This window comes from Perognathus longimembris, chromosome 10, assembly GCF_023159225.1.
Source record: "Perognathus longimembris pacificus isolate PPM17 chromosome 10, ASM2315922v1, whole genome shotgun sequence".
NCBI classification, from domain to species: domain Eukaryota; kingdom Metazoa; phylum Chordata; class Mammalia; order Rodentia; family Heteromyidae; genus Perognathus; species Perognathus longimembris.
The window spans coordinates 65,075,411-65,102,326 of record NC_063170.1 but is presented as its reverse complement, the minus strand read 5'-3'; the positions used below and the strand labels follow the sequence as shown (position 1 = coordinate 65,102,326).

The following is a 26,916-nucleotide window of genomic DNA, read 5'->3' as shown; positions in this document are numbered from 1 at the left end:
TCAGACTAGAAAAATCACACCAGATGAAGAGCTGGATCTATGCAAAGCTCAGAATGATAACTATGTGGGTAAATAAGAAAGATTCTTGGTGTTCATATGTAAACATGGTAGGACAAATAAAAATACACTGTGGGATGTCTGACACATGGAGAAACAAACTGATAGTAGCCACACAAAGGACAGGAAGAGGTACTAGGAACAAACTGTTACAATGGACTTAGGCCACGTGTTAATAATCTAGCATTTATGCAATGCTGGCTGGTAATAAGCTAAAGACATGTAAAAAAGCTGGTTACTAACGGCTCATGCTTGTGATACTAGTCCCTTAGGAGGCTGAGAGCCAGCGAATCATGATTGAAGGCCATCCCAAAAAGAAAAAAAAATCACTAGGCTCCTTCTCCAGAATAATAAGCAAAAATAAGGGCTAGAGGTATGGCTCAAGTGGTTCAGTCTAGCAAGTAAGAAGCCTTGATTTCAAATCCCAGTGCCACAAAAAAAGGACAGAATGAAAACTTTAGAGCACTGATAAAAACATAAAATACATGGTATTTTCTTCCTTCTTTTATTTGAAGGGATAGTTAAGTTTCTAAGATCTGTAGGGGGAAAATTGAGAAAAAAGACTTTAAAACATTTTCCTAGAAAATTCAGGGCAGGGGTGGGGGGGTGATAGGAAAAAGCCTTTAATGGAGTAAGAATTGGACAGCCATTTCTTCTCAGAGGAAAAAAAGAAAATGTTCTGAAGTGAACTTTTCAAGTTAAAATCCCCATAGAAAGTCATCATCTTTTATTCATTTCCATCAATTTTGAATGACCACGACAGGGTTCCGGGCTTTAGAAGGCATTAAAGTAAGACACACAGACTTTTGTAGGGTTCTGACAGTTAACTTCCCCCCACCCCAATCATTACAGCATGATAAATAACGGTAAGAACTGTTTATAAAATGAAGCCATGGTACATCATAATCTGACCACAGAATGGCTCAGTCAAGTGGGGACATCAAGTTAGCAAAATGATACCATTTTCTTCTTCGTGTTCTTGATTCATGTAAGAATCCCACCCCCGTCAGTCACTGCCCACCTCTCACCAGCACCCTATGCACAAGTAAACAAACAAACAACAAAACTCACAGCAGGGAGAACAATGAGAACAGCAGGGGTGGATGGCCGGCCTTCACAACATGGTGGGATTGATATCGGCAATATAGAGCAAATGCGAAGGATGCGGGCAGGAGGAAGCGAGGAGGAGAATGGACAGAGGGTGGGCAGTAAGCACAAATGGATGTCCCGGCCTGCTCATCAAACATCTGAGCCCAGAAGACACACCATTGGCAAGTGAGCATGAGGGAAGGTGGTCAACACTGCCAGCCATAGACAAAGGCAAACTAAACTCAAAGTGAGACTAAACCACCCACACTGAAAAGCCCGATCATACCAAGAGCGGGTGAGGATGTAAAGGAACTAGAATTTCCACACATGCCTGGTAGGGATGTGAAGTAGTCCGATCACTTTAGAAAACAATTTGGCGATTCTTACACACATGAATCCACACCATGTGACCCTGCTATGACACTCCTCTTTAGCCAAAAGAGATGAAAGCTTACCTCCAAACAGAAACCTGCACACACAAATAACCCTAGAAAGCCTTGTTTGTAACAGCCAAAATGAGAAACTACTCAAATTACTTCAACAGGCAGACAGATAGTGCAGTGAAATACTTTGTAGCAATATCAAGGGATGAAACATTTGGGGCACAGATAAACATGGAAGAATTTTGCTGAGAAAGAGAAAAAACAGGTTCTGGGAAGGCTGTATAGTTTGATTCTATTTATGTAAGTTCAAAGACAGGTAAGAGTAATTTCTAGAGAAAGAAATCAAATTAGCATCTATATCTCTAGGAGAAACAGAGGCTACTACCTATCAACATGTCTGATGACCTTCTGAGATGTCTCATGTGTTTCTTGCTCTGCTCTCTTTCTGAAGTGTAAGCTAGACCCAAACCTGGTGAGGTCCAAAAGGAAGAAGAAAGGGAGCACGTAGAGACCAACACATATGCCTACTTGGAGAGCTGCAATTATACGGAGAGGAATACTTTGGGTGAGGAGGCGAGCTGCGTCTCATTTGGTGCTCTCATTACTTCTACCATCAAGCATCTGAAACCATCTTCTTCTTGGCCCAGAAACTCTAGTCCTTCTTCTCAAGGAACTACATACTACTGGCAGAATAGTCGATCTCTGTTGTGACTCCAACATGGCTTCCCTGCCTAAGAATTTAATTCTACCTGTTTGCAGCCTGGACATATGGCTCTTTAGGCTCTGGTCTCCAGCAAGTTTGTGTCGAGTTTTCCTTGCCTATCTAATCTCTCCACCAAACTAGGTCACAAGACTGCATTTCAAAGTCATTCTCTTAGTGATTCACTGCATTCATCTCTTCCTTCGAAGGCGCAGATCCTCCAGGAAGCATGCTCCCCCATACTGCTCCTTTGAGGAGTTCTTCCTCAGTCCTCAGCCAGCCAGGGGGCCTCCCCTCCCGGAGCCTCCTCTGCCAGCTTACAGCATCCTGTTACACCATGTTCCATGCCAAACCATTATAGGGATGAGGTGGGGGGAAGCCCCCCAAAGGGTAAGTCCCACAAACCCCAGCCCCACCTCTTACCTCCACCTCCCACAGGGCTTTGGAACTGGTGGCAGATGTGGCCGACTGCCGGCCGGTGGTCCTCAGGAAGACATGTTGCTTCTTCCTATGCTCATCACATGTGAGAAATTTCTCCTGCTCTGCGTGGAAGAGCCTCACCACATCACCCTGCAAGTCACCATAAGGAGGGAAGCAGGGACAAAGGAGTGTGCAAAACAGCAATCAAAACAAAACGAAACTGCCACTCAAAGAAAAGCCAAACATCATAAGGCTACCCAGCCCAGGAAGCATCAAACTCACCCCCTTTAAAATGTCATCTTTGTTGTCACTCCATTTCATGAACAGGACTATTTTCCAGCTTGTATTGCAGTTGACGGAATTGACCTAGAAATAAGATCGCACACTGCTCCCAACAACTCAGTCCTCTAGCTCCCAGAATTCCTCACTGCAGCCCAAGAAACAAGGGGGTGGGGTAAGTACTTGAGAACTAGGTACTCATAGACTAAGCTATTAAGGTAAGGAATGAGTTCGGTGTACACATGTGAACCTGTTAATGATTCCCGTTAATGGCAAAAGCCATTATTTGTGTTCTACATATATGCCAGGCACTGAGCTATATACTAACGCTACCTAAGTTAATTCTTATCAACTCTGAAAAAAACAGGTATGCTTACCAGTCCTCTTTCAGAGATTGGGGAATGAAGCATAGAAAGATTAGGTGATCTATCTAGGTCACACAGATAGAGAATAGCAGACTAGATTTGAGTCACACTTCTCCCACTCTAGAGCTTGTGTCCTTAGCCATGAGACAAGGTATTCACATCACAAGCAAAGTGCTATCTTGCATCCTGTAACTGCCCATTAGCAGTTAAGCCAATGTGCTGCCCCCCAACAAGTCACACTCACAGGACCGCTTACAGGCCATAACGTGCACTTCTGAGGAATGAGAGAAAGGTGGTCCTGTGGCCAAAGTCCCACTCAGGCTTCACAAAGGAGAACTGGATTCCTCAGTGTTGCTAAGTGGTGACCATTAACCCACCTGCCACCCCACTACCTGACCTGCAAAACCATCTGCAGCCCAGCTCAACTCTGGACCTCATCTTGGCCTGCCGAATGGGGAAAGGACCCTAAAGCAGAGTACGCATGCCCACAGGGCAACCCCGTACAAGTGCCAGGGCTTGAATCCCCTTGGTTTTACTTACCTCGTTGCAGCCTGGGTTGTCTACCAGCTGATGGCTGCTGGCATGGAGGGGCTGGCCGGCATTGACAGGATTCAGAACCACCTTGTCCCCAATGACCACCTAGAAGGAGAGAGGGAACAGAGCTTTATACAGAGCAGGTCAGGAATATACCTGGTGCCTAGGGAACTGTGGGAGGACCCGAAGGGGCCATCCTCAGTGTCAGGGCAAGGAAGAACACATGGCCCAGCTCTTCAAGCCTGATCTTGTGCAGACCAAGGGTCATGCAAACAAGGCTAAGGCTGAATTCTGGTGCCCAACTGTCCTTGATTTACACACACCTCCCCAGTCATTAGGTAAAAGTCCTCTCAAGTTACATTCAGTGGAGCTTCCTGTCCTAGTTGTCTTCAACTTTGAAACAATAAAGACATAGTTATTTATGTCTCTAGGGTAACTGCCTTCATACTTTTGTGGCTGTAACATACATTAAGAAATGCATTTTCACTGGGCCACCTAGTGGTTCATGCCTGTAATCCTAGCTCCTCAGGAAGCTGAGATATGAGGTAATGGGTTCAAAGGTAGCCCAGACAGAGAAAAGTCTTCAAGATTCCACCTCCAATTAACCACAAAAGGCCCAATTAGAGGGGTGCCCCAGAGGCTCCAGCCATGAGTGAAAAAGCTAATAAGCAAGCACAAGCACAAGACCCTTAAGTTCAAGCCCTGGTGTTTCCCCCTAAAAAAAAGATTCTATTAGGCTGAATACATATATACATCTATCTCCAGCAATACATACATACTTTATTATGTGTGTGTGTGCATCCCCCTCCAACAAGACTTCCCATTTTGTATAGTACAGCCTGATAACTTCTATTTCCTAGATCAATAGTCTCAAGCCATGGCAGTGACTCCATTGCCTGTAAAAGGGTCCATCTCTCTAGTATGAAAATCACTATTCTCAAGCTATTAAAGGATAGGAAAGCATAGGTTTACAGAAAACGAAATTCAGAATGACACACATTTGTTTTCTATTACGTGAGTAGAAGAAGCGGATTGGAGGAGACAGCTTCCCAAAATGGAAAACTCGTCTACTTTCAGTTGGATACATTTGGGAACAGATCCAACAGTAAGTCCAAGTGAATGGAAGTCCACTCAGGAAACCCATCACTGTGGTAAAACCTAGACTTTGCTTCTGTTTTCAGCTTGAGATCGACAGTACTGAATGCCAACTGACAGGGGCTGGCCTGCTCTGTAATTTATATATATTATGTGCACGTGCACGCACACAGAGAGAGAGAGAGAGAGAGAGAGAGAGAGAGAGAGAGAGAGAGAGAGAGAGAGAGAGAGAGAGAGAACTGCCCAAAGCTTGTATACTTCAGTGACACCATTTTTTTTTCATGTCAAAACTTAAGTTTTTGGTTAAGGCTGGCTAAGTATTTTCAGAACACTTCTTGCTGTTTAAGGCACACATTCCCTTTTTGAGTAAAGAAACAACTATTTTAGAACCTTCATAAGGTCCAGGATATAGCTGATAGCATTTAAACGTATTCACTGTTAAGTGTGTGCCCACGTAATGAGTGACTAATTTAACTAGCAAATATGAGAACTGTTCTAAGTCCCCCTAAAAGGGATTCCTGTGGCTTTATGTTCTGTAGACCCCGCAGGCCAGGAGGCGGCTCAGGACCAGCTGCTGTTGCATAAGGAGATGGAGAGTCTGCCTGTTTGCTGACATGGGAGCCAGTGAGGCAAATCCTAAAATCCACTCTTTCTCTGCTATAGCTATTTCTTTCCATCCTCTGTCCTTTACTAACTTTATTTCCAAAACAGACATTTCTATTCCACTAGTGGACCTGAAAGGACTGGGGGATCCTCCCAGGACATTAATACGGGGTGGCTGTTTTGTGGTAATATTACTGAGGTAATGGGGCTGTTCATAGCAATGTTTTTTGAATTTTTTTTTTCCAGAGACCCAATAGGAATAACATAGTGACTGTATTTAGGTCACACTTTTCTCCACATTTCCTTGTTTCCCAAACACTAGTTTCCATAGTGATTCTCTTTTCTTCATACAGGATACGCCTGTGGTTCCCACTCTCAACGTGTCCGTGTTGAGTCTAACAGATAGTGACGGCTGGAGGCAGCACCCAGAGCCCTCTCCACTCCTGGGGCCTAGGCACTTACACTGTCTCCGATGGATCGCAGCTTGTAGAACGGTTGGATATAAAACCAGGACCCTTCATTTCCAGCCTCATCCAACGTCACTCTCATGGCATTCTTCTCTAGCAGAGCTGGAAGTCTCTTGTTCACAGTTAGATACTTATTGCTTTTCAGATGCAGGAGCTAAAAAAAATTCCCAAGAGAATAAAGTATCCATGAATCTCTGAACACCCCACCATTTCTCTCTCAGTCATATAAAATATATATCAAACACATTTCTCCCTATCACTGAGCCTGTGGAGTGTAAGAAACACAAAGTGCCCAAGGCTGGAGACAACAAGAAAAGAAGGAACAGTACAGGGAGCAGAAGCAGAGAGCAGAAGAGCAAACAATACACATATATTTTTCCTTTCTCAACATAACCTTGGACAAGATGGGTGGCACACTGGTCACTTGTGGATGGAGAACAGCCTGACTACATGTGAAGGAGCTAAGGAGCTGTAGTCTCAATCTGCCAGACACCAAAATTCTGAGCCCAAGATACAGTTTGATTTACAAGGCAACCCATTAAGGGACTGTCATTTGATCTGGAAGAACATGGCGGCCATGAACTTCCACCTTGAATGTACCAAGTACTATTTATTCTTGATTCTTAGATGATGGTTACACAAAGGGCCTAGAAAGACTTTTGAAGACCTAGCTGAGAAACAGCTGTCAGTCTGGAACAGAAAACGCTGACTAAGGCTTCCCAAGTTGAGAGGCCATGAGAGAAAATGGGAGGGAACATGAAAGTCTTGCAGACCTTGACTCCATGGTCAACTGCCAGCACACCTCTCCCCTTCTTCCCCTCAGCCCCACCCCGTGCACATTAGCAGTTCCCAGAGCACTCCTCCTATCTGACTTGTGAGCCCTGGATAATCTCTGGGGGAGGAAAAGCAATGTCTTCCCAAATCTTCCCCATCCTCCTGGTGGGTAAGCTGTGGTCCTCCATAGACTTGGCCAGGCTATGTAGACTCAGCTTGGTTTATAAACCAGCATCTCTTTACAGATGGTTTGAAGAGCAAGGCTTAAGTAACAAAAGGAATCAAACAGACTAGCTGTTCTGGATCACAGCTTTCTCTGTGACAGGTACCCCTCCACCATCCTCAGAAGCAGAGTAATTACCATCTCTGTTTCTGAGACACGACACGATTTCTTGCCCTGAATCCTGAAGTAAGTCCTAATGCCAGACTGGTATGTATTTAGGAGTGTATGTCCTTGGCCTCTAGGTGCTTCTTCCTGACCCAAAGCTCAGTAATAGAATCAATACTGAACTGTGAGCCCACTTGGTACCTTGTGTCCACTCTCAATAGGATGGAGGGAGATTTGGCAGGATCTAATCAGCTTTCAGGAGCTCTTTCCTTGTGCCAAAGGTCTGACATCCCTAACTCATTTGATTAGCCACTGTTTGGTTTTTGCATCCTCCTATGTATGTAGTAATGCTCTATAGACCTAAGAGCAATAAAAAATGAGAAGACATTCCTTCACAACAAGTGAAGTCAACAGAGTAAGCAAAAACCCTTCAAAAAGGGGACTATTGAGGCAAGATCATCTAGCAGACCAAGGACTCCCATTGGTAACTACCATTCCTTTGTGCCCAGGCTGAAATGATTTGGCAACTGGGCAATCGAAAAGGCTGCTGAGCTCTGGGCCTCCCCATACACAATTTGACAGAACCTCTGAGAAGACTTAACAGGGCTTCTTTCTTGGGAGTATTTTGTCCCCAAGATAAACCCAAATGGACAGAAGATAAGCAAGCAAACCACCCAACCAGTAAGATATGAGAACAATCATCAAACACTTTTGACTAATTATAAGTGTCCCCAAATGGTAAATGTTTCAAATTTTTTAAATTCTGAAGCTACAGAACTGCTTTTATTATCTCCAGTGAACAGCTCTTAAGCAATATTACAAGGAAGCCAATTCTCACCAAACAGGAAGAACTTTCAACTCGTACAAATTAACCAAAACTACAAGACCCAGGCGCCTTTCTTAAGACAGGAAGTTTCTCATTTGAAACATCTAAATGATCAGCTACAGGTATAGAAAAGGCCACGCTCACACGCAGAGATACCCAAATACACAGCTCAAAAACATCCATCAGATAGAACAACAAATACCCAACAGATGTAACAACAGCCAGTGTGCAACAAACTGGCTGTCCCCAGGCAGTCTGCGTGTGTTTCCTTCCTGTCAGTCTCCGTCATGCTGCCGGTCCTGGAGAGGGGTGCAGCCTTTACCCACCTGGATCACATTGCCATACTGGATCACTGTCCCCAGCAACTTCCTGTTTTCTGTCTCATTCTGCTTCTTCTCCAAGTCTGCAGCGTGCTGTACATTGAGAAGGAAGATGAGTTACAAAGAGGAAACAATGGGTCCTATTCTACATGGAGGCCATGGGAAAGGAGACGGGGCTGCAGCAACCTCCATTTCTGCCTGCACTTTTTTGCCCTCTTGGGCTTCTCTAAAATGAGCATCTTCTTTAGAGAATTCATGAACATGTATGTGTTCATGAAGATAGAGGTTAAAAGCCTACACACACTTAAGGAGAAGAGAGGAAAGCTCAAGAGAGAAAACCCCTTCCCTTTTATGGTTTATTTAAAATGTTTCCTTTGAGGTTTTAGACTAAAATAAAACTGGATTTGAATGCTGGTTTGGAAACCCACCTGAGTATGGGACCCTGAGTATGTTATATAATCTCTGAGTCTGTCTTCTCAATTATGAGATTAAAAATGGTACCTCTATAGCTAGGCACTGGTGGCTCATGCCTGTAATCCTCACTACTCAGGAGGCTGAGATCTGAGGACTGCGGTTCAAAGCCGGCCAGGGCAAAAGTCTGTGAGACTCTTATTTCCAATTACCCACCAAAAACCCAGAGTAGAGCTGTGGCTCAAGTGGTAGAACATTAGCTTTGAGCAAAAGAGCTCAAGACAGAGCCCAGGGGAGAGACATACATACATACATACATACATACATACACACACACACACACACACACACACACACACACACACACACACCAGGTTCATGTAGTGCCTAGTCACTGTCACATATATGAATTGTTAGCTATTATCAATAGACATTTATAATATTTCATTAATTTTCAAGCTAATCACTTGAAGGGAAGATGATTACCTCAGTGTTTAAGAAGAAAGAGTCAGACTACAAAGTTTGGTCATGGCTAGGAGATAATGAGCACAAAGTGTTTATGTTTTCTCTACTTCTATGCACATTGGAAATTGCTTGATAATGCTTCTAAAATTATAAATAAGGCTAAGAGCCACTACCAGTCCAAATTTCAGATGCTAGGAAACATGGTAAAGTCAAATAGAGAGTTCTAGAATAGGTTTCCAGAGCCAACATTTTTTTTGGGGGGAGGGGGGCAGTCCTGGGGCTTCAACTCAGGGCCTGGGCACTATCCCTGAGCTCTTTTGTTCAGGGCTAGCATTCCATCACTTTAAGCCCAGGCACCACTTCCAGCCATTTCTGAGTAGTTTATTGGAGGTAAGAGTCTCACGGACTTTCCTGTCCTGGCTGGCTTTGAACCATGATTCTCAGATCTCAGCCTCCTGAGTAGCAAGGATTACAAGCCTGAGCCACCAGCTCCCAGCCAGGACCACCATCTTGAAGAGCCATTAACTTGTACCACTGTGAACAAACTGCTGCGGTGTCCCAGTGATGCTAAAGGGGAACGAACCCGCAGACTGATGTTGTAACCTGTCACCAGGGATGAAAGAAGAATAGAAAGACAGACAACATTCTGTATGGAATGTGATGGAAAGTAAAACCCCGATCAACTATGGATGTTTTCATAGGTATGGCCCATGTTCTCATCCTAGTTTTTCCTTTTCTGAGACAAGATGCTCCCAGGAGCCACTGGCTGTTCCTTCCCAGGCAGCATGCCTTTATTTTCCCAGGACCCTTCTGGACCTAGCTTTGGGGATCTTACATAGAAACTTCATAATCTGGGCTGGGAATATGGCCTAGTGGCAAGAGTGCTTGCCTCCTACACATGAAGCTCTCGGTTCAATTCCCCAGCACCACATATATGGGAAACGGCCAGAAGGGGCGCTGTGGCTCAGGTGGCAGAGTGCTAGCCTTGAGCGGGAAGAAGCCAGGGATGGTGCTCAGGCCCCGAGTCCAAGGCCCAGGATGGCCAAAAAAAAACAAAAAAAAAAAAACTTCATAATCTGGCCTTAACTCACCAAGCCCCTCCCCTCAGTGCTCTCTCTGCAAAGTGGGTAGGAGGCACGCCTTCCAGGGCTATTGTGAAGAACCACAGAAATACATGTCAGATGCAGCATTGGCAAATTTATAGTTACTGGCTTGTTTGTTTTTAGTACAGGAGATCAAACCCAGGGCCTCATACAGATTGGGCCCTACCACTGAGCAATATACTCTCAGTGCCTTCAATTAAAAAAGAATTAACCATTATCATTATAGGCAAGTTTCTTGTAATGTCCTGGTGATAAAGTTTTCAAGAGGGGTCCTAAGTTGTCTGGATCAACAATCATTTTGTTTCTGCTCTAGCTCTACCTCAAGGGTAGGTAAGTTTAGAACGGCGCACTTTTAGAGGAAACTAGAGGGAGCAATCCTAACCCAAACTAAGTTTTATTATCAGAAGGGGAAAGAGCTGAGCAGCCTATGCTAGTGTGGATCACAGCAAGTCAACCACGCCGACATCAGCTACTGAAAGCAGTGGTTTAGCTACAGGCAGGCCGGCCAGCCAGCCAGCCTGCTGGCCAACCTGACTGACTGCCTCCCTCCCTCCCTCCCTCCCTCCCCCTTCTCTTTTGGAATTAGTTACCCATCCTCTATTCTCAGTTACACAAGAATAAAAGCCACAGGGCTCCAAGACACATTAGAAATAATTCCAGTGCAGACAACGTGGCAGCCCTTGGCATCTATGCTGCCCTCCGCACAATTCTTCACTCTTTCTCCTCTCCACAAAACCCACTCCTTAATTGCTCCCCATCTGTGTTTCCTCCAGGTTTCACCCCCCACATACACTGTGCTTCACCCCCTCCAGAGAGCTCCACCATGCCCACAGGTTCTACAGAATTTTCCAAACAAAACATTGGATTGGATCCACTTGGAATGAAAGTTTATATGAGGTACAGAGTGAATCGTTCTTTCTGCTAAGCGGTTTGCAGCTAATACTGACTGGGAACTCAGAAGGGAAAGTATATCAGATAAAGAAAAATCGGTGGATTCAGGAAAATAAATTGAAACATTTTCCAAAGAGCAAATGTAGTTTTTATCTACTTACAACATCATATTGGTAGGGTGAACCTGTAGAGAATTCTTAAGTACCACTGCTTGAACTGCAATGATTTAAAAACACTTCTTTAAAACAGAAAAGTCTCAGATTTCCAATGGCTCTATTTAAGACATACCAATCTAAAATATTGAGTTCCTACCTACACTTAGCACTTAACACTATAAAACAGCAACCCAGAAGCCACTGGCATCTCTAAAAAGAAATGTCAAATTAGTCATAAAAAGCCAATCCACTCCATATTAAAGAATAATTAAATACCAGCAGCTCTAAGAGCAAAGGCATTTGCCTAAAAAACTTATAAAAGGTAAAATTAACAGAAAAAAAGACAGAAGTAGAGAATAGGATTTAAGAAATTCTCTTTAAAATATTCAGTCATCCTGGGTGAGACAGTGGCCCATGCTTGTAATCCTAACGACTCAAGAGGCTGAAATCTGAGGATCCTGGTTCGAAGCCAGCCTGAGAAGGAAAGTTTATGAGACTCTTCCCTCCAATTAAGCACTAAAACAGCCAGAAGTGGAGCTGTGATGCAAGTGGCAAAGTGTTAGCTTTGAGCAAGAAAGCTCAGGGACAGTGCACAGGCCCTGAATTCAAGCCCCAGGACTGGCAAATATCTATACATATATGTATATATACACATATGCATATTCTGTCACAAATGAAATCCAGTTACAACTCTCCATTAAGCTGAGTGCCAGTGGCTCAAACCTGTAATTCTAGCTACTCAGAGGCTGAGATCTGAGAATCGCAGTTCAAAGCCAGTCTATGAGACTTATCTCCAATTAACCACCAGAAAACTGGAAATGGCGTTGTGGCTCAAGTGGTAGAACTCTAGCCTTGAACTGAAGAATTCAATGACAGCACCCAGGCCCAGAGTTCAAGCCCCATGACTAACAAAAAAGAACAAACAAACAAAAAAATCTCTCCATTAATCAAGAGTTAAGAGTCCTTTAACTCTATTAACAAGTTTAACGCTGCTAGAGTCTACAAATCACTATGGAATAACTATTAAAAGCTTGAATCCTATGGACCAGTCTAAATTCACTTTTCTCTTTAAAGAGAAAGGTCACTTTTGTTCCTCCTTCTACATGCACAAATTTCAAGTGCATTCATTTGGACAGATAATTGCCCTCACAAAATCAAACTCTGTTTCAAGCCAAAACATCCATGATGATCTTTAAGTTCCCCAGGCAAGGCAACAGGTAGATGAGAAGCCTGCAAGGTCCGAACTCCCTCTGGGCCCACAGACCAAGGCTGTTTCCATCTTTGAAAAGAATGTGATCATTGTTTGTTAAATCCTTCAAGTATGTTCCAAGAACAGGCCGGCACTGTAACACAGCGAACAAGCCTAACCTTCCCTGAGAATAAGCCAGCAGTGCAGATCACAAAGGATTTCAACAGGCATAACTTTGACTAAGTAATTCTATTTCTAGGAGTTTATCTTGCTTAGTCAAGCAGGCATGTGCGTAAGACCTTCATAACCTTTGTTTTTACAAGGTGGCAAAAATTGTCAGGATCTTGAATACGCCTCTCCTCTTTTCCTCCCCTTAGGGACTAATTACCCAAAAGAATAATATTGACAAACAATGAATGGAATAACCATATAACCATTAAAAGTGAGGACAAAGCCTTCTATTTCTTTTTTTTTTCTATTTGGGAATTCTTTTCTGACATTACTAACTTCTAACTTCTTCAAAAAAATATCTGTCTAACTTCTTCAAAAAATATCTTGTGTCCCTGGCCTGGCTGTTCTTAAAAGCTATCTTAAGTCTGCTACATTTTCTTTCTTTGCAATTCTGATAAATAAAATGTTAGTCCTTCACATGACCCAATGGGTTGAGGACTGTTTTTAATTTCTGAGGGAGAAAACACTCTATGCTATGGTTTCTGCCAATGTCATTCACCACTGACAGCACAGTGTTCCCTAAACAACAGCAAGGTCAACCCATTATAGTCACCTGTTATTTTGTTTCATAAATAGAGAAATCATTATTAAATTATGACAGAAAGGCCACTGGCACAGGGAGGAAAGGCTATCTGCTTAAGGTCAACGAGCTCAGAATTATGTAATATGATATTAAATTAAGGCTCCAGAAAATAAGCAATGTACAACTCAGGCTTTCAGGGACAGTAAAGACTTACACTCTTCTGCTTCTCCCTAGCTTGTCAAAGCTATGGCTTAAGTAAAATGATCATTTCTGAGAACCCAAACAGACTAGGCGCCTGTTTCAAGGTAACAGGTAAGTTGTTAGGAGCCAGCCAAGGCTTCGGCACAACCTGTGTGATGTGAGGGTAAGGAAAGCTGCTGCTCTTTATGCCAAGACTTTGGGAAATCATGACCACAGCACGAATCCCATACTCCCTACAGAAGGCACGAGCACACACAGTAACCAGCCACTAGATGTCGCTCTCCTTCAAACAGCTCTCAGTGCTTATCCTAGTCAAAAGGAAGTCAAGTGGTCTAGACAACTAATTCCTTAAATGGCATTAATTTAAAATAATCTGACCTCTGACTGGGGTGCTGCACAAGTAGTTGACAAAAATAAAATTGAAAACCCACTGGAGAATAGTCACCAGCCCCCAAAGGCAAGCAGCTGCCCAAAATACAACATTTTAATGACTACACTGAAACATGCAGATTACTTTGAAACAACAGGGGGAAGAGTTCCAACTAAGCAGGAAAGCAGGGCCCACACAAAATCAAGTACAAATCAACACTCCCAGTCGCAGTCACATTAGCAATCTTAAACCAGAAGAAAGAATTGGTTTCCTCTTACATGTCAGGAGATGGAAGCTATTGGTCACCTTTAGCACAGGAATTTTTTTTCTCCTCTTTAGTTCATTTGCAGCAAGGAGCAGCAAAGGAACTCCTAATGCACCATAACATACAGCTCACAGGCCACGCAGGGACTGAGAACTCCTATCCAGCCCAAGGCTGAGCCATTCTGGGTTGGTGTGTTGAGCCTATGTTTGAGGCTCTAATTGAATGAGCTGTCACCGTGTGCTAAGAGTTGAACATAGATTCTTCTCTTCTCTTGTCAAAACAGAAGGCATGCAGCTCTTGGCCCACCTTCCCACGTAGTAACTACAGGGAGCTGGAGCAGCCCCCTCCAGACCTGCACATACGCAGGCCCTATGTGGCAAGCATAGCCTACCGAGCCCTCTTTATTCCTGTTGGCTTCCTGCGTGGCCAAGAGGAATGTGACTCTGTAACCTCTGCTGCGAAAAGCACAGAAGAAAGGGCTTGAGATGTACTAGTGAGATCTTACTGAAGAGAATGACCTTCGTGCCAGAGAAGCAAAGGAGGGACAGCTAGAAACGTGAAGAACTTCCACAAAGATTATCCCTAGGCATCTGCACTAGGGAGCCACTCCCTCCTAGAGCAAGGAAGACAGAGCACTGTTTTCTGTCCCTAGTCAACAACAGGCTGGTGTTCCCAACACAGACCTGGGTGGGGGGGTTGACTGGCACAATGACTTCTGGGTAGGTGAGTGGGTGGGTGGAGACGACCTGGAGGCTGTATACAATAGCCTGACACATGTGGAGAGGTCTGTGATTATCTGAACCTAGTGCCTCACTCCATCTACACATCAGTACAAAGCACAGTTTCCAGTGGATCTACTGCTCCTCTCATCAATACATTTCCCCAATATACAAAGTACGGTTGAACAGAGGGAAGAGGTGCTATGCGTTGTTTACAACATTACCACAGCCACTGGCAGTTTCAGAAACATCACATCATGAACAACATATTTTTATGTCACCAGTACTGTCCCACCCCCACCCCATCCCTCGGGCTCATCCACTCTCCACTCAAGGGATTTGCACAAAACATGTAAGCTCTGATTCCCTGTGTCTTCTATAGTAGCTGCCCCTGAGCATTAAGAATATCATTTATTATACCAATTACCTTCCTTTATCTCTTCTTCATAAGTCACTAAAATTTTTGGTGCCTATCAGTTTTATTTCACATTGGTAAAGTTGTATCACTTGATAAGATGAGGAGATAATGGGTCTACATATACTATGTCTAATATCATGACTGCAATCGTCATGTAATTATGTAATTTGTTTTTCCTAGGGTGCTAGGGATCAACCCCAGGCCCTTGTATGGCTAGCCAAGTACTCTGAGCTACCCTGGAAGGCAGTACATGCACAATGTCTTTGTTCTTTATTTGCTATGAAGTTTCCAGAGGTTTCAGGAACTCCCACTGTTCAATCACCAGCACCTAGCACAGTGCTTAGCGGTTGTTCAACAGGTGTTTCTCACGTGCCTGATATGGAACCACACAGTGCTCACAGAGACTGTGCTCCTGACCTTGCAGAGGGCCATCACTCTGATGGGTGACAGATAATTAAGGGAATTGCTAAGTGCTGGGACGGACAGAGCCAGGGAGCTGTGATGGAGACAAACAGGCCGGACATCTCTTAGACGAGGCATGGGGAAGGAGGTTTTATGGAGATGACATAGAAACTGAGACTGAGACATGAAGGATGCCAAGCTCCTAGCTTAAAAAGAAGGCAATATGAATGCAAAGGTCATGAAACTGGATCAAAAAATAAACAGCCAGTACACCGGTGGCTTGTAAGCGTAATCCTAACTATTCAAGAGGCTGAGAGCTACCCTGGGGCAGCTATAACTGACTTGCATCTTCAATGAACCAGCAAAAAGCCAGAACTGAAGACAAGGCTCAAGTAATAGTGTGCCGGCTGTGAAGCCAAGTAAAATAAGCACGAACGAGGTCTTGGTTTCAAGCCTTAGTACTGTCATGAATGAATGGATGGATGAATGAATGAATGAATGAATGAATGAACCAACAGCCATGGGACTTGCCAAAGGCCACCAGTAAAAGGGTAGAAGAGCCAGATCCCAATTCTAGGCAGATTTCTTTTACAGCTTGTAGTCACAATCACTATTCTGCAAAAGCATCCCTGAAAAGGAATGGGGAAGGAAGGAGGGATTTCCAGATACCCCCTGACGTCTGGGTGCCTCCTCTCCTCCCCTCCCCTCCCCTATCTTCTCCTCTCCTCTCCCCAGGGCTCCCTGTCCCTCCCTGCTTTACTGAAGAACAGAAGAAAGCCAGCAGCTGGAGTCCCCAGTCACACACACACTAGGACAGCCCCAGGTGACCGCCTGCAGCCCCAGCTCCTTACGTACATGCAGCTTGTTGAGCAGCACCGCATCTGTTGTGCTATTGGCCCCCGGCTTAGCAGCTTTCCAGAACTGCTTCTGGGCAGAGTAGCGATTCATGGGACATAGCTTGAAGAGGCAGTCTAGACAAGAAACAAACAAACACAAACTGTTACCAAGCATGCACAAAAAAATTCCACCTGCTGGAAAAGACTTTGTGTTTTTATTCGCGGCACTTATTGGAAATGATGCGATACGTGGGTGACCGCACAGGGCCCTCTCACAAAGTCGGCCTTTTGAATTTAATTCTCACCACCACCTTGTGAAGTTACAGATGAGGGATTTCAGGCTTTCAGAAAGAGAGCCAGTGTCTGCTGTCAGAGGTCAAGAGCACAGAGCCAAGATTCAGTGTTCAAACCCAGTGTTCTTAATAATTCCCCCCAGTTACCGCCCTCGTGTCGCGGTGGAGAGACATGCAATGGTCACCTATACGTCCCCAAATCTCTTCAGTCCCACTCAAGGTCCATTTTGTTTCAGAACTGGGGATTGAACTCAGGGCCTTGTGCTTGCTAGGTAAGTGCTCACCACTCAAGCCACAAGCCTAGTCCTTAGGTTTTATAAAGCAAGAATAATTGTCTAAATTTAAACTTATTGGGAGGTACTGCCTAGGGCAGTGGGCTCTAACACTCCCAAGTAAAATGAGCTTCTGGGATGCAGAAATAGTGTCTGAGCTTAGGAGGGTACAGCATTGTCTACTTATCCTATACAACAGAAACAACAAGTGGCTGCGAGGCTTTCTGAAACCAAAACATGGAAGACAGTAGTAGTGTGAGCCCAAGTCAACATAGAGACAGAAACTCCACCCTTTCCTCTCGTCTCTTCAGCTCTGCCACTTTAAGGAACAAACAGAAATGAACCAGTCATATTTGAATAAAAGCCACCTGGAAGTTGAAAGCCAAAGAAAACCATTTAAAAAAAGTTAACTTTATGAAACTGTAACCTCTCTGTACATCAGTTTGATAATAAAAATTTGAAAAAAATTAGAATTAAAATTAAAAAAGGTTAACTTTAATGATGAACCTTGTCCTATTACATTTATGCATGCTGAGGGATTAATAAGAGTGTGAGGTTATCATGACTAACCTGACATTACATTATGACTCATCTTCATCTTTTCATTAACTTCTATTGTCCTGTGTTTTTTTAACATGTACATAATACAATGCATAAAGTAACACATGTGTATGTGTATAACTTTATACCCACACATGCACTAACGGCTTAGGAGTATGTTTTGTCCTAAAGTATAACTACCCAAAAAGTTTAGAAGGCTAGCAGTGGAGCTCAGTGGTACAGACTATGCAAGGTCCTGTGTTCAATCCCCAGCATTAACTATCTTGCCACTGTAGCATTTCCCTAGCCTCAGGTCCTTAGCTCCTCCCACTAGCCCCCAGATCCACCCATACCTAATAAGCCACTCCTACTCACTACCTACCTACTTCCCCTTTACCCCAGAGAGAGAAGCTGCCACCTGGATAAGGTACAGATGCCATGTAGCTCCCTCTCCTGTGGGAACTATGGCCCCACTAATAAACCTCCTTATGAACCTTCTTCTCCTGCCTGTGATTATCTCTGCATGGTCCCCTGGGATGGCCGGGTGGGTTGGCCACCCCCAACAAAAAATAGTTGAAATTCCTTAGAGAACTAATGTTTAAAATGGACACTCACTCCTGAAAGGCTTATATTCTGACATACAGAGTTTTCAAATGCTATTCATTGAACCAAATTAATGAATATGAAGCAAATGCTCAGATTAGGAAAAATTGCACCCTGCAAATAAGGACTATACTGGGCTGGGAATATGGCCTAGTGGCAAAAGAGCTTGCCTCATATACATGAAGCCCCGGGTTCAATTCCCGAGTACCACATATATGGAAAACGGCCAGAAGTGGCGCTGTGGCTCAAGTGGCAGAGTGCTAGCCTTGAGCAAAAGGAAGCCAGGGACAGTGCTCAGACCCTGAGTCCAAGGCCCAGGACTGGCTAAATAAATAAATAAATAATAAGGACTATACTTGTTCTTATCTATCTATTAAATCAGATCTCTCTAAGGGACCACCCACAGATCAATACCTACTCCTATTATCCCAACTAATGACTTTCTTGAGTCAAGGAGAATTCACTTGCTGTCAAGTGCAAAAAACACTAAGCCCTTCCTCTAACCCGAATGGCTTTCTTCTAGCCAGGATCAAGGAACTGCAACAACACACGGTACTCTCAGATGGTAACAGCACATGCAAAAGGTACCTTTCTCCATTTCTACACTCTCCTTCCACAACTCACAGAGAGGAACAAGGAAAATATAGAAATACTGATATTCATCTATCCCATGCAAGGTTCACGGCGCACAAGAAGCAGTGGGCTAGGTCTCTGAGAACAAAGGTTCCAGTGGGAAACAGCTTAAAAGATAAGGCCATGCTCCTGCCTCTTACCGAGGGCCCAGGACATGGTCATTTGCTGTGTCACTGGAGAGACCAGTTTTTCTAGCAGTCTAAGGTATGTGGGCTCCCTGGGTACCTCGTGAGTAATCGCACCCCACTGCACATTCTAAATTGTGACATAGGTCCAGGGTAGGGCCAGGATGACTTCCGTGCACAAACCTATGTATTTTTTTAAAAAAGAACTCAAAGTATTTGTCACCAGCAATGGTTTTCAATAATTTACAGACCAAATGGGTTATCAAATTTGATATTCACCAACAGAAAGACACAGACAATACAAATGACCTATTTCCCCGCTTGTAATATATTTCATACAATGACAGCTATAAACACTGTGCTTTCCAAAAAAGAAAAAAAAACTGATTTAAGCTGACTTGGGAGCCAGTCAGGTTAGATCCATTATGCTGGGGTAACAAACCATGGGAAGTTCCATTTTACACCTGTGCATATTATTTACCAAGTTACTTCACACACACAAATGGGACAACAGGGGCTCCAAACTTCAGGCAACTTCACACTTGCCTGAAGTTTCACACTTGCTGGAGGTGAGAGCATGAATTTAAGTACTGTGGAGCCAACCAATGCTTGCTATAACTTCCACACCAACTGTTTTCCTTGGACCAAACAGTGCATCACATTGGGTGAAGTGTATTTACAACCAACTGTCTGTGTAAATATAAGAGATGCTACCATACTAGTAACAGAACCGAATTAGCCTTGCTGATTTTTTTTGCCCTGTCTTCCTGGTTGCTTAGCAACTGATTCAAAGTAAAAAATTAAATTAAGCAATTCAAATGTAATGCTAAAGTAACCTTCTGAAACGCTGCCATTCTGATGGCTCTGTATTATTGCCCTTTGCTGTTTGGATGGCACCATGGGGCAAAATTAAAAGTTCTTCTGGGTCCACATATTATGCTAAAGATAGAAATGTACAAATACAGGAAATCCGGTAGCAGAATACGTAATATCTACATAGTGAGGGAAGTAGTACGTGTGTGAATGTGTGTGTGCGCACACACATGCATGGATAGACACTCACATGGGCACACTCTGTAGTAGTTGGTCTCCTACCAAAGAAATGCCACACCGGAAATCTTATGTGACAGGTGTTATTTTAAGCCTTTGAGGAATAAACTAAATCGAGCTTTCAAAAAAACTACTTTCGAGTATTCTTGAGTTTTGCCTACACTGAGTGAGCAAAAGGAGAACTCCGCTGAATGGAGGGACCGGGCTGATGGCGAAGGGCTGGAGAACCAGAGAGCAGACAACACTGGTCCGGGTGACCCTCCAGCCGACCAGTGTGCATTCCCAAGCTCCGCTGCTGCGGGAACGCTCAGCGAGCAAATCCGGATCTGTGTCACAGAGCAAAGAGGTGATAGGGCCACAGGTGCCTCCTGCACTCTGGGATGGAGCAGAAGGGAGGAAAAGAGGCAACGTGTCAGTGGGTCACCCTGGGTAGCCCTGCCAGTGATTGCACCAGAGGACAAAGGCTGCCAAAGGTGAAAGCTCTCCATCTCTTCACCCTCCTCCCTCCCGTCTCAGAACTCTGACCTTGAACTTGATGGTGCCTGCAGGCAGGCAGGGACTCTTGACCTAGGCCTAAGAGCAGAAGCCCAAAGAATGAAGCTGAATGAATAATCTAGACCTGCTCCTGCCCAGGGTTCCAGAAACACTGCATCTGGATCCTGTGACATCACTTCCATCTCTCAGCTTCCAGAAATCTATTCGTAGACTTAATTACCATTTATTAAAGTACCTCCTGTGTGCAGGGACAGTGCTGGGTATTGAAAATAAAACAGCAAACCAGACAGGAGTTTCCTAATACAATCCTAGTGACAAACGGGTCAAAGAGACCAGCTGTTAAAAGTACAAGTACCTGAAGATTAAATGAAGCAATCAAATGCAATGAGAGGGCAACTGCCAGACATTTTGCAACTCAGGGGCTCCAAAGTGCCCTTTGCTTTATGGATGGCACAGCGGGGCAAGAACTATGGCTGGACACAGAGAAGCTATTGTGGAGAGTCCGTGTTTCACAAGGGGCAGCAGAAAGGCATCTCCAGAACTAAGTATCTGAACACAAAGCTGAAGAACAGGAATGAGCAAGCCTTAAAGAATCCTGAAGCAAAACCTCCCAGGCAGAGAGAAGAGCAAGTGCAAAGGCCCTGTGCTGGAAACAATCTTCCCAATCTCAAAAGAAAGGCTAAAGGTTGGACAGGAATTTAGAGACAGCTGGAGCCAAGAAACAAGCATGGGTACACTGTGAAACATTGTGCAGGTTGAGTCATTCCACAAATGGAGAGCCATCAAGGGCTTTAAGCAAGAGAAGAACTGAAATTGGTTCTTGTTTCTGATGGAGCTTTTTGTACTTGTTATGGTACCTATTGAAAGGCAAGGCTGGGGAGGAAGGAGCTTGGCGGGGGGTGGGGGGGTTGTGAGAGCAGAGTCACATTCACGGGTTTTATTTTGGCTATGCTTAGTTTTAGATGCCTATAAAACATCCAAGCTGAAATGTTGAGTCACAAGCAGGCAATCAGCAACTATACAGTTGGACACGTAAAGCAGTTAGTTTCCTAAGGATGTCAGAGTATGGGCAGACACAGGAGAAGAGAAAGGATGGGATTCTGGAGACGAGAGGGAAGTTGAAGAAATCAGAATTACAAACTTCACATATATATGGAATGAAGTATGGAAATATCACAATGGAACCTCTTGCGATACACATTTGTCCCATTCTCCCTATTGGAATCTGAAAGTACATTGTTCATTTGAGGCTTGCAAAAGTATGCTCTTGATGAAAAGTTTTCACAGGGTGGAATAAAGGCCTCTCTACAGCCTTTACTTCTTTAAAGAGGAAAATAAAACACAATGAAAATTAAAGTTTACAAACCCAACACCGTCTTCTAGGAAACGCAAGCCCATCTTCCCAGGCTGCAGTTGGTGAAGACGGAAAGAGGACAGACAGAGAGCAGCGGAACCTCCAGAGAAAATGAAGCCTGGGTTTCTGCCCAGGGGTCCTGAGGAGAAGCAGGCTGGCAGAGCCCCGGAAAGGCTGAGGAACTGGAGACTCCAGCAGCAGGGGGAATGAGGAGCCTTTCTGGGGATGGACTGAACCCCACAGAGAAGTCAGTCCATGGCTCGTGTCATCCTCCCGCTCCACTCTATGGAACACTGAATCTCTGGGAAAGGAGCAGGTCTGTAACTGCACACACCGAGCACAGAGAAGGACTGAACACTGGAGTTGAGATCAACAGAGTACAAAGGCGAGCATGGGATGGCGAGAACGCGCAGGCCCCACGATGGCCGGCCTGCTTCCTCTACACCGGGGGGTACCGAGAGCAGGGCCCGCACCCACAGTGGCCGACCTGCTTCCTCTACACCGGTGGGTACCGAGAGCAGGGCCCGCACCCACAGTAGCCAGCCTGCTTCCTCTACACCGGTGGGTACCGAGAGCAGGGCCCGCACCCACAGTAGCCAGCCTGCTTCCTCTACACCGGTGGGTACCGAGAGCAGGGCCCACACCCCATGGCCCCTCAGCCAGCTCTGGTCCACACAGCCCACTAGAGGATTGCTAACAAGTGAAGAATGGCTTCCACATTCTAAGTGAGAATAATAGTTTAGGGCATATAAAGTTATGTGAAATTAAAATTTCACAATCCATGAAGAAAGCTAGTAATCTCACCAACAAAATAAACTGTGGAAATGTTTTCCTCTTTACTATGGAATATCTTCAATCCTACCTGCTGGACAGTTAAGGCCTGAACCTTTATAAGAAACGTCAGCTAGGTGCTTCTAAAACAGAAGAGATTCTAGACAATAAACCAAAGTAACTGAGAAGAACACAAGAACGCAAAAACAAGTATCAGGATCCTCAGGGCGGGCCTGGAAACTACCATCATAAACCAACACACGTGACACTCCAAGACGTAACCAATGCTGAGGACGTCTTTTTAAAGCAGCACGTGCTGGAAACTAAGCTGAGAAAATTCCCCAGAGACTAACAGAGAGGTGACTGTGATGAAGGCAAAGCCTCAATGAAATATGGAAATATCACAACCAAACTTCTCACTTTACACAACTAATACAGGCTAATGAAAACAATTAAGGAAAAAAGGAGGCTATCCTGATCCAGTTGAGGGAGAGGAGGCTGAATGTGGGTTATGGATGTCGCAGCAGATGTGCTCAGGGAAGTCCCCCTGGTGACACCATGTAGGCCCTCACTGCCACTGGGTGAAGATGCCGGGGACAGAGGGCTATGGGGAGGACAGAGTCATGAATGGGGACGGTGTCATCCCAGCCAACCGGAAAACAGGGAGGCTTCTAGAGAGAAAACACACTCACCAAATGTGACAACGGAACTATGCAAAGGAGAAAAGACTACTTAAGTAAGACTATTGCTCACTCTGGGGGAAAGTTGCACATTAAAGTCTAGTGTTCAGCAGTGAGCAATATTTACGCAGCCATAAAAATATAAAGATTACTAGTTCAGGCCAAAACATGTCACGTACAGCTCTCATGGGAGGGTGGAAGAAGAGTGAAGCATCAGAAAGCTGGCCATATCTATAGTAACAGCAAATGGTATTTAAAATAGCGTAATCTACAGACATCAAGGGACACACATCACCTAGAAACACAGCGGTAAAGACCAGAAGGAAATGTTACAGCAGCTGCAACTATTGAGGTATTAGAAACAGGACTGTTGCTTTGTGTGAATTATCAACACTGACTCATTTGAGACATTCACTAAACATAATATGAGCCATCTGAAACCAGGTACCAGCCGGCGCCCACTTGTAATCCCAGCTACTCAAGGCGCTGAGATCTGAGGATCACAGTTTGATACTAGCACTGGCAAGAAAGCCTGTGAGATTTCTAATCTCCAAATAACCACCAAAAAGCCAGAAGTGGTGTGGCTCAAGTGGCAGAGCACCAGCCTTGGGCAAAAAAAGCTCAGGCATGTGGCATTTAGTTCATGTACAATAATACTCTATAATCTCCATTTCCATCAGCTTCCATGTCTCCAGAACACAAGGCTTCATTAACCTACTGCCTCCATGTGTCAAGGAAAACATTTCCTTTTCTTTAAGCAGTTTTGGGGTTTGAAGTCAGAGCTTTCTGCTTGTTAGACACCCTTCCACCGGAGCCACGGCCCCAACCCTTGCTTTAGTTATTCCTCCAAACAGAGTCTTATGTTCACGCCCAGGCAAATCTGGCCTAAGGTGCTCCTACTTATGCCTCCTATGATCCAGCTTAAACTTTTTAAACTATTTCTGGTGCTCAATTATTGCTCAGGTTTTTACTTGAGCTATTACTTTTTTTTTTACTATTATTAAGCAATTATAAAAAGAGGTTACAATTCTGTAAGTCAGGTTATGAGTACAATGCTTCTGACAATATCACCTGGTCCTCCTTTCTCTCGTTTCCCCCCTCCTATCCCTACCCACAAGTTATGTAGTTCATTGTTTACAGTGTACATTGAATACAGTGACTGTACTTGATCACCCTTCCTTGCTCCATTCCTTTGTCACATTCCCACTCCCCCACCAAGAAAGTTTCCATTTCCTGGAATCGGTTTTGATAAACAGTACTTTAGTTGTTCATAAGAGTCACCCCTTTGATTGCAGCTACTACTTTATAATTACTTACTGACCAAAGGCAATAAGGTAGACACCACAGTTTGAATGTTTGTCTCCTCTAAGAATCCCGCTGAAATCCAATTGCCAATGTAATGACCATGGTAAGCTGGGCTGGCAGAGGCGACTGTGCCACAAGAACCCCATTCTCAAGGCTGGGCTTAATGCTAGAAAAAGTGTGGGGTTGGAAGCATCTTGGGAGCTGATGCCAGGCCCCCAATCGAACACCAAACCTGCCCACACCTTCATCTTGGACTTCTCAGCCTCCACAAGGTCAGCCCAATGCATTTCTGTGGGTTGTAAATCCCCTGGTCAGTGGGATTCTGTTACAGCAGAATAACTGAGATCTGGGTAACACATTATCAGTGAGCACTGCTGCCAGGAGTGCACAATGGGAAGGGGGGAGGGGAGGGGAGGGGAGGGGGCAGCCCCGTTTGAGCTATAGCAAATACACACAAACAAGGTACAATATACCATCCAGTAATACTGCTGCTGCTGCTGCTACTACTACTACTATTACTACTACTACCACTACACACAGGAGGGTGTACTAGGAAACAGAACAATAAGAAGGCACACCAGGGGCTGGGGATATGGCCTAGTGGCAAGAGTGCTTGTCTCGTATACATGAGGCCCTGGGTTCAATTCCCCAGCACCACATTATAGAAAATGGCCAGAAGTGGTGCTGTGGCTCAAGTGGTAGGGTGCTAGCCTTGAGCAAAAAGAAGCCAGGGACAGTGCTCAGGCCCTGAGTCCAAGCCCAGGACTGGCCAAAAACAAACAAACAAACAAACAAACAAAAGAAGGCACACCAGCTCTTAACCATACTGCCCTGGACATGCCGGCACACCCGGACTCCCAGGTGAGGCCAATGATAACTCATCACATGACCACATTCTTCCTCAGAAGTAAAGGAGCTGAGACATGAAGTTCAGGTGTGCGCCTGGCCACTTGCCATGAGTGTTTGAGGTCAGCAATATTAGCGCCATTCCCTCTCACCCCACAGCTTCTGCCCCTCCCATGACAGGAGCCGAAGCCATAGCCAGTCTCTTTCTTCTCTTACAGAACTTGAATTCTTCAAGTGAGCAGAAAGATACTCAGCAATCACCAACAGCTCCAAAATCATTCATTCGGCCAGCCTATGTAAACTCAATTTTACTTGGGTAAAGAACAGGAAAATGAAAGTGAAAAATGTTAAAGTGCTGTTTATCCATAACTGTTTATCCATATCCTTTTTGTTTTAAAGGATAGGAGGTCACAGAAAAAAAATTCAGAAAGACATTAAGATGAATGTAGGAAAGGGGGAATTTTAATTCGTGAAAATAAATCGATTACCACACCAAAGTAGTAACAAAAGATTAATCTTGACTATTCCCAATCTAATTCACCAGACCATCAACCTCATGAGGATAAAGGTTACCTTCCATAGTTATTAATTCTATTCCCAGTATCTCAGGGACAGTGAATACATGAGAAGACAGAAGACTGTTTCTCAAGGTAAAAAGTGGACAGGCTGAAATGGCAGGTGAAAAGAGGAAGGGCCACTCGTCTTTTCCAGACGCCCTCCAGGCCCAAGTTACTCATTCTAGCTGGCTGGGAGTGGAAACGAGCTCCACACTGCTGTGTCTACTGCGCGCTAACCACATCCCAAGCCAGGACAGCACCTTTTGCAGTTGAGAGACATTTTCCAACTGGAACTGCCAAACAGGCCTTCCATTATGTGCTTGCACAGAGAATAAACATTGTCATTAGGCGACAATGGACGACGACGAGGCAACTTTTCCACTTCAGATGACCAGAAGAGAAAACTAGAGCTGGACACACAAGCCCACCGCCCTCTGCCCTCTGCCACCTTTCTGGTTCCACAGGGCCATTACTCACGAGCACATTTATCGATTAAAACAGAAGGAAGAGCCTCCTTTCTAACCCACTCTAGCTCAGGCAATTAAGCTTTATTTACCTATCTGTAAGGATTATTGAATATGGGTTGGAGTTAGCCATGAATAAAGCAGTCACAAATCTATCAGAAAGGTAACTCTACTCATTGCACAAGACAAAAGGGGCCAGAAGTTCCTCTGGTCAGCAGCCTGCACACAGGCGCCCAAGCACATCTGCATAAACAGCACCGCCTCAGCGCCTGCAGAAAGGCCTGCAAGAATGCAAAGCCAGCTAAGGGCTTGCCACGCGTGCATGGAGTGTGGTGTGAAGGAGACCTGGTGAAGCACCCCCACCCCTTCCAAGAGCACCTAAGCATTAATTTGACGGTGCCACCAGGCCTCCATCTGCACCCAAGCCTGGCTCTCAGGCAACACTATTGATCTTGTGAGCTTGCGTATATTCTCCAATAGATTCCTTCTGGATTTGTTAGTTTTTATTG

At 44.6% G+C, this 26,916-nt stretch overlaps 1 protein-coding gene across 14 annotated transcripts in view; it reads right to left on the bottom strand.

Annotated features, from left to right (window-relative positions):
• Itpr1 (inositol 1,4,5-trisphosphate receptor type 1) overlaps window positions 1–26,916 on the bottom strand; it is a 292,664-nt gene that overhangs the window by 173,802 nt on the left and 91,946 nt on the right. For all 14 annotated transcript variants that reach the window (XM_048356179.1, XM_048356178.1, XM_048356180.1 and 11 more), the window contains exons 5-10: window positions 16,439–16,554; window positions 8,247–8,333; window positions 5,988–6,146; window positions 3,834–3,932; window positions 2,932–3,015; window positions 2,653–2,799 (exon numbers count right to left, since the gene is read on the bottom strand). In XM_048356179.1, the coding sequence (XP_048212136.1) occupies window positions 2,653–2,799; window positions 2,932–3,015; window positions 3,834–3,932; window positions 5,988–6,146; window positions 8,247–8,333; window positions 16,439–16,554 (692 nt within the window). The remainder of the gene's footprint in view (window positions 1–2,652; window positions 2,800–2,931; window positions 3,016–3,833; window positions 3,933–5,987; window positions 6,147–8,246; window positions 8,334–16,438; window positions 16,555–26,916) is intronic.